Source organism: Anopheles maculipalpis, chromosome 2RL (assembly GCF_943734695.1).
Source record: "Anopheles maculipalpis chromosome 2RL, idAnoMacuDA_375_x, whole genome shotgun sequence".
Classification (NCBI taxonomy): Eukaryota; Metazoa; Arthropoda; class Insecta; order Diptera; family Culicidae; genus Anopheles; species Anopheles maculipalpis.
This window is the reverse complement of record NC_064871.1, coordinates 86,166,717-86,181,453: the sequence shown is the minus strand read 5'-3', so window position 1 is coordinate 86,181,453 and position 14,737 is coordinate 86,166,717. Positions and strand designations below refer to the sequence as shown.

The following is a 14,737-nucleotide window of genomic DNA, read 5'->3' as shown; positions in this document are numbered from 1 at the left end:
AAAAAGGGGAAAAAAATCTCGAAAAACGGTACCAGAATGTCCTGAACCCTGAAGAACCCCTGATTGATTGACTCACCGAAGGCATAAGTGTTGGATACGGGTTGTAACGATTTATATCCAAAGCAGTTTCCCATTGCGATATCCCACTGTGATGAATATTTATACGCTGCATTCCCAGCGGAGGAGGTAGGCTTCCGATGAAGCATTGGGTCCTGCCGTTTGGAGAGTCCGAAATGGCTTCGCTTTTTTGTGTCCTGTTGGAATTTGAATGCCCATTCGCCCACAAGACAAAAAAAAAACCTGCCAGCGGGATTGATTGCGCTGAATTGTTCAACTTTTTAGCGTTCCTGAAAGTAAGCCAACTGTTACGGTGATTCTTTTTTTCTTTCCCCAATTGGAATCGAACAATGTCAAAAAGTGGCCAACTCTATTCCACCTGTAAAGTTTCATCGTGGTAGAAATAATAGCAGTCAAAAAAGGAAACGCCACCAGCTGACAAAAGGTTATCGAGGGTTGGCGAATTGTGTCAATTGTGCCTCGGAAGGTTAACTGGAAAAGCAAACAAAAACCAGCAACCAATCTTCCTCTAGTGTGGGTGCGTTTCGGGTGTTTTTTTTCTCCCCATCCCATCTACGAGAACGCTCGACAAGAGTACTTGCGTAAGCGTTACTTCACGAGAATCGAATGAAAACTTGACAAACTAAATATTTCATCTACCCCCAGCACATGCTCTCGGTGCGCTCTGCATTCTCCCGGTTCGGGCAAACTTTCACGCCATCGAAAAACGCATCAAAACGTCATTAGCTTCCTTCGCCCTCCAAAGCTCCAAACATATGCTCCACCTCAAGTGGAATGCCGAGCGAACGACTTCCGCCAACAACTGTCAAAGCTCCTTCTCCTTCTCGTTGCACACAGAGTTGCGTGTGTTATCCCATCTGACATAACGACGTGCCACCAACACCGGGACACCTTCAATATGAAGTCATGAAAACTAATAACACACATAAATCATTTCCAACCCTCCGGCATGTGCTCGCACACACGTGGAAGAATATTTTCGCCAGTGAGGAAGAAGATTGGACGAATGAGTTCAAATGTTACTGTTTGGTAGCATCAGTTCTTAGTCGTGTCACCACGATAAGATAGTTTCCTGCGCTCCGGTGCCTCCTGGTGAAACAGAAACGACGAAGACTGATTTCAAAAAGCGAACCGTTTGGCGCAGGGTCATTGGGAATGAAGAGAGCCAGGGAGAGGTCGTTGGGATTTTTTTTTTTGGTTTGCTCCCTTCGTTCCTGGACAGCTGGAAGATGACGTTATTTGTGTGGCACAGTAGTTGGATAATTTATGATGCCGGGCGCACAAACATGCGAGCAAAAGTTGCATCGGGAAAGGTTAAGGTTCATTAGGTTTTTTTTTTTTGTAACATACATTGCTATGATACTGCATGTGCATCTGCACTTTTGAGATGGTTCAGCAGGATAATTTGGTTAAGAAGCATATCTCAGTGTTACTAAAGTTCTCTTTCATGTACTCAATATGTGGTAAAGCTTAGGTAGTATTTAAAGAGGGGCGTCCATATATTACGTAACGCTCGAATGGGTGGAGGGAAAGGGGGTACCCTCCAGTGTTACGATTTATTACTCAAGATTGAGGGCGGATCCTCTAAGTGTTACGTAACAGAGAGTAAAAAGCAGTCAAAATTCAGGACACGCTTGTTTTTGCTCCAAAATTATAGAAAAGTAATATTATACTTCATAATAATCCATTTGAAAACCCTTGGTCTAATATCTAATCGTTTTGTGTATCATATTTTCTTGTTGCAGTTAAAAAATTACACATTCCTACCATGTAAAGACCGGCACCACTGTCGCTCCCATCACTGAACCAACCACTTTCGTAATATTCGCGATAAAAAGTTAAAAAAAAATTTTTTTGGAAGGGATTTCAAAAATCCCGATTTTGATGTTACGTTATTTGTGAACTGCCACTTTGTTGTAGTTAAAGCGTTAACTAAATTTTTTGATTATCACATACCTCTTTTAATACAAAATTCGTTGAAAATTCCTAGTTGCATTATAACCTTTAAATTGCTCAAGCGCTATAACTCTTTAAACTTTAGCTTTCAAGCGCTGTTAATCAAAAACAAATTTCAATTATCAAGAAACAATGTCAAAGCAGTAGTTGGGCTCTTGTGCCTTTGTTCTTGTGCCCCGATTAACAATTTTTCGTTTTGAAAAATTGTTTATAATATTCCGAAAACTTCTTTTAAGTTTTGTTCTACCTATTTTTGTTCTTTCACCATAACTTTTCCATCTTCTTTCATATTACTTTCATTTCTGTTCTTCTGTTTCTGTTGCGTTTATTTTAGTTTTATTATATTATTCTAAATTATTTAATCTTCTTACTATCTACCATTTCTTAATTGTTCCTTTGTTAACGATATTTTTTTATGCTTCCCCAAAAAAAAATTTTTTTATATTCTTTACAACTTTAGAAACATCCAAAAAACGTAGATGATAGGAAAATTTACAATCTCTTTGAATGTCTGCCGTTTATAAGACAGAAAACAACGTACAAATTCCTGTTTACATCAAGCATGCAGACACATAACGTACCTGGTGTCCTTCGATGTAAGAATAACAGACAACTGTGCTTGCGACAGCGCAGAACACCCATTTCCTTTGACCTTAATGTTTCCATAATGTGCTCCCTTTCTAAGCAAGCGAATGTAAATTCTTACAACGTGCTTTCTTTCTTTTTACTCCTAAGGTCATGTTACTACAACCTTAATCCTTGATGTACATTCCCTCCTTAGAAGTAGCGACTGCAGTGTGTCTGCATTCCCCCGAAGATACCTTTTGCCGTGGGTCAAAACATCTGCAGCAGCAACATCCACTCCAATAGGGCACATTCCGATAAGGGCACACTTTGCTCAAGTGTGTACACGTAAGAATGATTGGTTCGTGGACAATTTCTTACGGCGCATATCGGTAACCCGGTGTAACGAGGTGCCACCGGTGTAACTATACACGACCGATATTTATGATTGGTAGCATTATGTATACACATCCACCTGAGAGTGTGTCTGGTGTGCACAGTGAGAATGATCATCATCATCATAATAAGCCACAAACCGTTGCCAACACTTTCAAGAACACCTCGGCACCTTGCTAGCTCCAGATTTCTCAACCAGCGTGGATAGCATGTGAAGAAGTGGCGAATAAATTGGAATCAAAGTTCATCCATAAATTACACCAATCCTACGGCTATACACATCGCTGCTCCTGCTCCTGCTGCTCCTCGGTGGACCAAACTTCAAATGCAAATGAACGTTACCCAGAGCGGTATGCCCCACGGGGAGAAGGAGCCACCTCATCTTTCTCGGTTCCATTTCGATAGTTTCCGATTACGCTGCGCTCGGGTGGCCATTTGTGCCTGTGATGCTCGATGATGCACAAGCTGCCGTGGTGCTTTCACCTGCAGCCTGACGGTGTGTAGATGGCATACAAAAACCAAAGGGGCAAAAAAAAACTTTTAAAAATGTCTTACCAACGCCAATGTGTCTTCCCATTTCCTGCAACTCGTTAAGGTTGACCTGCTTGATGCTGCTTCATTCGTTATGAAAAATGTTTCTCGTAGATGCTTTCTGCCTCCACGGTTAACTGTGAACTATTGACCATGTCCAACGATTCTCAACCAGTGTGCACAGTGAACCGTGTTATTGCGAGACGGATATCTATTCCGCTATCTACTGTTTTTTTTTTGCCCTCCCTTATCATCCGATACAGATAAATCATTTCGATTTGTTCTAACGGAATGTTTTGCTCCTTTATTTTTCTCCCCTTTGGCAACATTCGACGGCACAATTTTAATATCCGTTGCACAAAATGCAATAGTTTGCTGTTTCCGTTCCGATTTTACATTTCAATGAGTCCCTTGTTCTTGTTTTTAATTAGTTGTGTCTTACAATACTGACATTTCAATCAGCTTGGGCTACAATAGCTGGCACATTTTTAATACAGATTCCATGTAATTTTTTTTCCTAGTTTTTCTGTATCTTCATAAGTTTTTGATAAGGTTTTATACGGTGGAATATTTGTATATAAGATTTTTTAGTTTAATTCTTCTCTTTAATGATTTACTGCACATGCGTTAGTCAATCACTCGATAATCATTCAGAGATCAGAGATGTCTCTTTAAAAACTGACAAAATATTAGATATGTATGACTTGTTTTGCGTTGTCCTAAAATAGACTGTCACATTGAAAACAAAATCCTCGCAGGATCAAACAGCACAATACAATACTGGCTCCATCCATTTTTTCCGAAGAAACCGCCCCAATAATTACAGCAAAAAGGAACCTGAGCTCCGACACACCTTACGTCACCCTTTTCTAGTGGGCGAGTGTCCTTCGCGCTTTCGATTCAATCAACATTTCGAAGACATTCTTCCATTCCTCGATATAACTTACTGGTGGGATCCAGTTCACTTTGAAATCCAAGGGAACGACGCTTTGGACTTTCTCGCCGCTCAAGGCAGAAAACAATCAAATATCGACAACACCACATAATCCAAACACAACCTTCTTCTCTGGATCAAAGATCATAGACTACATGTCTATGTCACCTGGACCAGTATATGGTTCCATTGCCAAACCCATTTTCTACGACCCATAAGCCTATCTACAAAGTCAAACAGTGGCGCGTGTCGCCTTTACGACGAAATGCAGACTTGCATATCTGTGATTTTGGAAATAGAGTGAGGAACGACCTATCGCCGACTAAGTGCTGCCAAATGCATCGGGCCTTACCTTGGGTAGGGGGACACCGATAAGTTGTAATGAGACTCGAGACGTTTACTGATTGTCTAGTTCTCGAGTTGCACCAGCAACACGCTTCGTCACAGCGCTGTAACCCAGCACTGTCCACCTTTACTTGTTTGCAATTGATTATGACGGTCCAGTATGCCGTATTGTCTGTCCACTTGTCCACCTTTACTTCTCGAGCGTATTTATTTATATTACTTTCTTTGCTCACCAACCAACATTTTTCCATAATTTGTTTGGCAAATGTGTGGCTGTTGGGTACTTCGTTTTCGCTGCTTCTTCGTTACAGTTCAGCGTATCTTAATCGTTTTGCTTGGTATGTAAACAGCAACGATCTACTCTTCATCATAACATCGACAATTTACTATTAAACAATACCCAAGCAAAACTAAAACTCATCCCATTTCTCAAAACCCCTGGCATCTGCAACCAAGCCTCAAAGACTTTGTAAACTGAAAAACATTGTTTCGCATTGCCTACCTTTAGGCGTTTAGCATAGGTAATGATTTTTTATAGGTTTTGGTACAATCTTTTGATTTACTTTTCATAAACAAGTGATGTGATTCATAAAGTGATTAACAATGAAATAACTAACAAAAAAAATCTGGTCGTTGCAATCATCGTTACAATTATTTTGAGATCAAATTCCTTGGCAATGTTCAAATTATTGTCAAAAAAATCACCTCAACGAGCACATGCTTTGTCAACTTTACCGCTTTAAGCCTTTACAAAACCAAAATAAAATCAATGCTTCATTGTTTCTCTGCAGATAATTTATTACACTCATGCATATTGATTACAGTAATCGAACAAGGACATCATGAGAAGATGCTGTAAAGCGTACGTCGTACTTCAACTTATTTTTTCCCCTCCTTTACTCAATCACTATGCTTGATATCTTCGATAGACAAATCAGCTCAACCATGGGAGAAAAGTGAACAGACAAACAAAAAAGAAAGCATCACATTCATACCAGAATTGCAATATGTCCTCGTTCTTTATTTTCGACTACCCTAGCAAAGTCATCCTGCACAACTAACACGGACAACCGAATTCATTGTCATGATCGGCTTTTCGGCTATCGTCGATGATTTCACCTGCCGTTGTCCGGCGAACCGAGGATTATAAAGAGCCGGGCAACGCATAAAGCACGCATTATCCTAATTCCGACCAGAATGGAGATTCCTTTTGCATTTGAGTTCGGTTTCTTTTTTTCATCGATCGGCATATCGTCGTGATACGACCCTTCTTTATCACGCTTAGCATACATCAGTTGATGGATTGGAGATTGTGAGTGGTGAGGGGGTTGCTTTTTCGGTCGCCTTTGCGTCGTTTTCTCGCACTCACACACGCACTCACTATCAAGCTTCCTTCGGCTGTTTGTCGGTACTTAAGAATTCACAGTCGAACTCGTACAGACACCGGGACACACGGTCCCAAAGCCGCCGGAACGGGTTTTCATCATCCGTTTCCGGCAGCAGCTGAATCCGTCGATCGATCCGCAGATAATGGTGGGCCCGTTCCGGAATCGGATCATTGTAAGGATACCATCGGACGACCCGCCGCCCAACGTTTTCTGCCTTCAAGGTTGCCGGCGTTGGATTTCTGCAGCGCGAATAAAAAAGAAAAGCATGGAAGTAAAGGAAAACACTGTATCAGATCGGATAAGAAATCACTTCTCGGTGACAGCGGAATATTTGAACATTCTTCTAGGGAAAACTCGTAAGGACGAAAAGAGGGCGGAAAGCAAATCTTGCACCCCAAACATACGACACCGAAAGTCGATCTCGTGTCGATATGGTGAACCTAACGAGTGAAGTGTATTTTTCATTTCCACTTCCGGAGTGAGGGTTTCGTTTTGTGGAAAGGAAATCGCGGAAAAGCATCGTAACTCCAACGTAACTCGACACCGCAAGCTGAAACGGTGGATGGGAAGTTTTGGAAAATCTTTACCGATTCCGCGTACAGTGTGCTGAATAAATTTAAAACTTGATTAAATGTCAGTTGGTTGTTGTTTTCTGGGTTATTGTTGGTTATTTATGGCGCAGGCTATTTTGGTAAATGAACTGCATTGATTGATTTCTGTAAAGGAATACTTCATATGAATATTTCTTATCGTGGATATAATTTTCGAAGTTGTCCAGACATTTTTAAACAGTGTGAAATGGAGCGGGTTTAAAATGTTGTATATTACATCAATAAAAGTTAATACTAACAATTTAAAACTCGAATTTTAAAACCACATTTTTATTACAATCACTGTAGAAAAAATGAAACGAAAACCGAAACCGAATTCAGCACTAAAAAAAAACCTCCCCAAGATTCAGGATAAGATTTCCCTCGGAAAAGAATGACAAATTTGTGTAATGGTTCGTAATCGAGTGTAGAGCAGCGTCTTACGAGCTTTTTTCCGTGCCGAAAGCATACTTTACCCCTTTTTTTAAACCATTCACCGACAAAAAGGAACAAGTTTTTTTCTACGATTCCACACAAAAACGCCACAATCGAATCTCCCTCTCTCTTTCTCCTCTCTCTCTCTCAAACATACACATGAAAACGGATTGAACGGGTGCATTCGAAAGCGATTTGAATATTCATGAAATTTATCAATTGCCAACGTTTGCCCTTGGTAGCCCTCGATCGCTTGCAAACAATACGCCAAGCGAGCAAGTTTTTGTTTGAAGAATTTTTTTAAAGAAAAGGGTATTGTGGTAAGTAGGAAGGGAACGTGAGGGTGCACAGATAAATTGGCCAATTTACAGTGATTTCCTCCATTTTCTTCCTTCTGGAAAAATTGAAAACTGAAAATTGAACGTGCTGCTGCTTGTCGACGCCATTACGATTGGCCGGAACGCGCTCATCTTGCTCTGCTGGCGGCAGCCGGAAAATGATGACTAGTTTGCGATCGAACTAAAGTAAGAAGGGAGCATAGCGCCTAAGCTTCCGCCCAATGTTTTAAGCCTACACAAAAGGTAATAATGGTGGCCATTTCGTGCTAGATTGCCTCCCCAAAACGGATAGAGCAATCGCATAACAATGGTGAATTGATAGAGACAAATTCTTCGGACGAAGGGCCAGAGGAATGTTTGAAGATGCCTGCCGTGAACTGCATGCGGTGCCCTTGTTTGGGGATCATCAGTTTTCCCTAGCCCAAAACCCTAACTGGTCCATTAAATTAGCTAAGGTACGAGCCCACTTCTAGCCGGACTCGGCAGGGAACAAATAAAATTAGGATAAAAAACGCTCCTTTTCTTCCCTCGAATGTTTCCAGTTCGTAGGTAGCTGGGACAGAAATGAAGTCCCTGATATAGTAGTAGTAATTCCGTAGCTCAATTTGAACGTCGTTCTGTTTGAATTTCTTTTATGCCTTTGGCTGGACGTTGAAACAATCCAGAGGTTGGTTTCATTACAACCTTTCTCGTTTGAATTGATTTTTATTCTTCGTTCGGGTTATTACATTTTTTTTCATATATTGTATTTAAATTTTCAATTATATTATACTCGCAAATAGACTTATTTTTGTGTTTTCCAGAAACAAGTATAATTTGTCTAAATGCAGGCAAATGTATAATAAAAAGCATACATAAGTAATTGCCTAACACTATGCAACGATATGAACATGTATTCGTCTGGTTTTTGCATATTGGTTTTAAACTGTGCTAGAGGTTAATCATTCTGTTGAAAATAATCGTTGCAAATGGTTCCTGATTTTACCCTTTCTAACCCTTCTTTAACCTTATCCTAACCGGCAGACCAGCCCTTTCGCTTTTCATTTAACCAGTTACCGGTTTGATTGTGCCAAAATATTGTGAAAAATCCCTCCCGGCACGTATTTTAACAGCGATACCACTCATCTGTCAAGCAAAACGAAGGTCAATTTGTTTCGTACCCTACCAGCTCCAGCTCACACCAAGTAGCGAATTTCCAAAAATCCACCCTACCTAACGTATCAAGCCAAAGTCCATCAGCGATTGATTCGCAAACACAAATCGCATTAGCGCTTGTTTTGTTTGATTTCGTCTGCTTCGTTTATTTTATGCCTGCCGCTTGGCAATAAATGCAAAATGAGTTATCTAAACAGTAAGCCTTGCTGGAGGGGCTCCCTATCCCTACCAGAGTCGTATTTAAATTGACGCATCGAGAAAAATCTTCCACCAGGGCGTATGAAAATGATTTCCCGCACCACAGGCCACCGTCAGCCGTGTCGGTGCGCGATTGCGATAGCACCAGGGTGTAGTTTAGATGGACAAAATCAAGCGTAACCAGCCTAGAAATTGTTCGTAAATAAAATGCGCTTCAAAATTGCCAACGTCAACACGCCGGAAATGATGAGGTCTACAAAGTATTGCTGAAGGAAGCGTTAAAAAGGTTCCGGAAGCGTAATGTAATTCTTTTTTCCGAATCAATTCATCACTTAGCTGGATTTTGAGCAGTTGTTGAAAAGAAACAATTAACTCTTAAATACGGTTGAAGCAGCATCATGAAATTTGGAACGTTTGAAGAGCTCTTCAATACTTAAAAAAGAGGAATTTGTGGACCTGATTGCATACAGGGAGGATGAAAAATAATTTACTAAATTTTTAAAACGGTGCTAATAAAATTACTTTTTTTTCGATTTACTCTTCAATCACATTGTTCACTAATTCCTCATGAGCTCTAATTTAAATTTTTTCACGGAATATCTACAAGTTTGCATTATTATTTCCAGAAAAATGGACTATACTGATAAAGAGTTTGCTGGCATGATCGTCATTTGCTTTTGTACACAATTTAAGTTACACTTTGTCCTTTATCGTGGAGAATATTTGAAAACATTGCATAGATTTAGGCGTTGCCCCAATAACTGGCATAATGGCGCAATAGATTGTACTATTTTGATAAGTCTCTTCGTATCTCTTAGTTAAAACTGTACTACTTTAAAAATACATCATTATTCCATGCTCAAGATGACTTCCATGTTACAAAACTTCCCATCAAATAATAAAATATTCACAACGCCATTCCCTGTACCATCGCCGTATGCATCAATTTGATACCTATTCTTACAAAATTTAATGACTTTTGAATCCTTCTTGAGATGCTTCACTCCAGGCATAAGATGGTTGCGGTTTACACTCTTCACGCAACACAAAAACGGTAAGCTTCTCATTCAGCTTGATTAAAACCGAACCACGCTCAGCATCACTGCGGGGTACCCAAGAGAGCACCACCCAATATACTGTACCATCCACTCCGATGGCTTACCGGTCGATGATTGATTACACTCAGCAGCAGCAGAAGCATCCTTGCTGCCGCAGTGCCGATGGTCTGGCCTGTCTCTGGCTCCAATTTCAACCACTGATGGATGGATTCGATACTTCGCCTGTCAACCGGGCGCCGGGCGACAGTATTTGCATTTGAAATGCGCAAATAAAGCGCGCGTATGAATAAAGCAAATATAATTCAACATCCAGTCCAGCCCACACGATACAGCCGCGCGGGCTACCGTCACAAAATTAACCCTCCCAGCAAAAGGCTCGCCCCCGGTGCCCCGGTGCCTTGTGTTGGGTTCACATGATTCAATTAAGTATCTGTCACGGAGCTCACGGGAGATACACTTCCCGATGCTTCGGGTTTTGTGATGTGATGTGCGTTCAATTACTTGTGAAAGTTTGTCGGGTTGTTTGGTATGTTTGTTTGTTTGTTTATATGCTCTTTGACATGCTGTTATGGTGCAGAGACAGCGGAAGTGATACCACTGCATGTACGCGACAAAGGGCAAAGCTATAGGTGGCCAAAAATGGGATTATCCATTTTGCGAAGGTGATGGATAATTGGATTACGTGTGTCAATGCAAAAGGTCCATTTTCTTGCTTCATTTCAGAAATCTTAATCACGATAATCATCATCTTAATCACGACAATCACGATGCCTGTACCACGTAGGTGGATAGTCAGCATTCAAAAATAAAACTGGCCAAATAAAACAATGAAGAATGAGTGCTGATTCTTCGGTAAAACAGGAGAAAAAATTCTTATTTCAAAATTAAATAGTTGTTTGCCAAATTGAAAATTATTAATCGCATCTATTTCTGCTAAACACGCTTTTTCAAACATGTTGACTATTGATAAACATGTTGCAGCACTAGTTGCATACTTTTAGGCGATTAAGCTGTCCCAATTGTATTTTTTCTGCTGTTGCTAGCTAGTAAATGAGTTACTTTTTGGTAATAATGTACGATTTTATCTCTATTTAGTTTGAAAGCTGAAATTATAATGATTTGTCCATCGAATAATTGAAAAATGTTCATATTTTAAAGCAGACCAACTCATCGTAAAGAATTTTTCGATCAAAAACTGGCTGAATACAGAAAACTAAAGCAAAAATTAAGCCCAAGAACCACGTCCCACTATGCACCATCCGACTACACGCCAAATTGAAATGATTGATGAGCATTGCACATGAAACTGTCGCATTGCACATCCACCGAAACTTACCCATATTTGATAAAGTTGCACCACAGCCGTAGCATCCGGCGCTGTACACGACGCTCCGTTCGATACGCCTTCCCATCGATATCCTGCCACCGGCGCCCACGGTAAAGGTAGGGCGTGAACAGATAACCCAACTCGTCACCATGCATCGGGCCGGGCAAATCCGGCCGCCCTATCTCGTTCCGGTAGTACCAGTGCTTCGCGTACCCGAATGCACCATCGTACGCGAACAGATACCGATACACTGGTGCCCGCTGGTGAGTGGCCGCGTGCCGGACGAAGTACTGTATGCCGTAGATAATGTCTGCCAACGACGCTAGCTCCTGATAGAAGCGACGCCTCGACACTGACCTGTTGGACCGTGCCTGGCGATCAAGGTAATCTTCCAGCAGCGTCTGAATGGTCGCGTTATCGTTCGGAAAGTTGGGCGAGGTGTGCGCAAAGTCACGCTCGAGAAAAAGGTTCCCGTGCTCGAGTGTCGTGTAACCGACCAACAGCGGTACGTCACTTTCCGGTGGGCCGGTGCGTACACGCGCGAACGGATCCCGTCCAACGATCCGTAAGTCCGGCTCCGGCCGATAGCTGTCATCGGACGGCAGGAAGCAGTAGTAGTACAGGGAGAAGAAATTTATGTGAAATCCTTGCTCGGCCGCCATCAGCTGGGCGAGCGGCCGGGACTGGAGCTGTTCGCGGCTGGTGGCATCATTTTTCCGCAGATACTCTCGCCCACACCGCCCCGGATCGTACGTGTACGCCCACGATTGCGTCATGCTGCCGCTCATGATGATCGCGTTATGGAACAGACCCTTGGCAGCGGGTGAGTAGAGATGATACGTCACCGAAGCGGCCCCGGCACTCCAACCGCACAGCGTTACGCGGGCAGCATCACCACCGAAGTGGATAGCGTTCCGAACGGTCCAACGCAGTGCCTCGAGCTGATCCAGCAGGCCCAGATTCGCGTTTATGCCGAGGTCCGGAAGTGAGAGGAAACCGAGTGCGGCCAAACGATAGTTGAACGTTACCACGATGATGCCCTGCAGGAAGAGCGATTGGTGCGATTAGTCATAATCCTGAACATTGGGGCTGATCATCCCAAACCCACCAGCCCCAAACCTGTCGTGCCTATCGAGCATGACGTGTATGGTTACGAGGCTACCGAGCCTAGCGCAATCCGATTGTCAGCTTAGCGGCTTACTGGTTAAGGGTAAAATTTAAATTCCTTTTAAATTAATTGTGTTTAACAACGAAGCTCTTGTAACTTAAACAACAGAACAGTGCTTTTAGTAAGAAGAATCATAAAACAATGCAATCTAAACTATTTTACAAACAAATATACTGGAAATTAATTAATTTCCTGATAGCAGTATTCCAAATTTACTTTACTTACCTATTTATGCCTATTAAATCTTTAAAAATATTTGGTTTTAGAAATAATAATTTTATAACTCAAGATGTAGTAAAGTAAAAGAACACGGCGACACGCCGTCAAACCTAATAATAAATAAAAATAAAGTAAAACAAAGAAATTTTAAACAGAATAAATACCTCAACAAATGGTTGTGCCTGCTTTAAGGTTATCTGAATTAATAAAGTACCTAACATAAATATACGAAATCTGGTTTTACGTTATATTTTCACCCAGTTCTTCTTGGCTTAACGACCTCTAAAGGTCTCGCCGGCTATCGTATGGCTTACTAGAATTGCTGATACCAAGTAGTTGGATACTCAGTCCTCGCTGCAAAAGTACGGTCCAGATGGGGTTTGATTTCGGTCCTTCGGTGTGAAGACGTCCGCCACTATCGTCTCTACCAAATACAATTAATTGCAACCCAAGCACAGTGAAATGAAATGCGTTAAAGAACTTGTGGTAGCACTTGAAAGCAAAAATTGCAAACAAAATTCAAAACTCAGCTATTTTTGGAATTGTTTCATAAAAACCTCTCTACTTTTTTTCCAAAACAAACTCGGCCGCTTGTCCAAACAACTCGGGCGGGACGATAAAAATGTTTTTCCAATAAAATAAAAAGAATAAAATTACACACAATTAGTATTTTTATATTTTTAGCTCGTGTTTTCACTTATCGAGCTGCCTTTGTGTGTACCGCCGGGTGTCGAACTCTGTTTATTTTCTTCTTTGGTGGCTTTTGCTTATAAATTTCGCAAAAAATTAACTCGTCTAGAACCCCATTGAAATATTCAAACCTTTAATAATACCTCAATAAAGGCATCAATGAAAGCCGTTCAACTTTGCCAACACACATACAAACTATCCTACACCTACCTTCTCCACCAGAAACTCGGGCCCAAAGATGTCCGTCTCAGACGATCCAACCACAAACGAACCGCCATGAATCCAAAGCATCACCGGCCACCGCTCACCATCCAACGCATCGTTTGCCGTGTATACGTTCAGGTACAAACAATCTTCACTCGTTTCCAGCTTATCCATGTGCGCGGGTGCTTCGTACGCTTGGGGGCACGCTTTCGAGACATTCCGAAACAGTCGGGCCCCCGCGAAATGGTACGGTTGTGGATCCTGGCAAGAAAACAACGATCACACCACACAAAATTCAACAGCGGTTGCGAGGAACGTCGGCGGAGTTGCTAACTAACCTCAAATCGTAGCTCACCGACCGGAGGCTGTGCATACGGTATGCCCTCGTAGGCACAGTACGTCTTCCCACCGTACGTACGACGCCGCGAACCAACGGCAAGACCACGATCGAACGCCACCATACAATCCGGTGGCGATGAATCATTATGACTTGCCGTGGCGCGATGTGCCGATGAGCCAGCCGATGACAGTGTCACGACAAGCGTTACCAGCAGCGTGAGCGTTATCGACACAACCACCAACACACGACACTTTGCGGTGGGCCATCGTTCGTTAGCCATTCGCGCTAGCCAAGCCAAGAAAGCTAAACCGTTTCGGGAATGCACTTTTGGACCGGAGCGAACGAGACTTTCAACCTTTCCAATGTCAGTTGCACGGGCAGTAAATGGACCCCGAGTGTCCGTCCACGGGCCACACCGTACACAACGCAATCAGAATCTTTTACACGAAGAAACCGCAACCAGCACTCCCGAATTGCACCCGGGTGCAATTCTTCATCGAATGCAACTGTCTTCCATACCCGGAGACTGCCAATTGCACCAGCGTCAACGGTTTTGCACACAGAAAAAAAACACACACATACACACACGCACGCTCTGTGGCACTCCTTGTAATGCACCTGCACTGCTTCTGCTGCTGCTTCTTCTACGCTGTCCACCGTCAAGATGTTTGGGGACAGAAATTCAAATCAGTCCAGCGCCAACCAGCGGTACTGATGCATTTCATACGTCAACGCCATAGCACGAAAAGGGCCACACACATACACATCTTCAATTCAATTACACTCGCTTGTTAAGTTTTGTTGCATTTTGTTTGATGACATT

The 14,737-nt window shown here is 42.2% G+C and overlaps 1 protein-coding gene across 1 annotated transcript; it reads right to left on the bottom strand.

The window, feature by feature from the left end:
- Positions 1-6,187: 6,187 nt before the first annotated feature.
- Positions 6,188-14,194, bottom strand: LOC126567567 (esterase B1-like). The gene is made up of 4 exons (XM_050223784.1): positions 13,913-14,194; positions 13,581-13,835; positions 11,303-12,333; positions 6,188-6,431 (listed from the first exon to the last, which is right to left on the bottom strand). Exons 1-4 carry the CDS (start codon positions 14,192-14,194, stop codon positions 6,188-6,190), a joined length of 1,812 nt encoding a protein of 603 aa, XP_050079741.1.
- Positions 14,195-14,737: the final 543 nt, after the last annotated feature.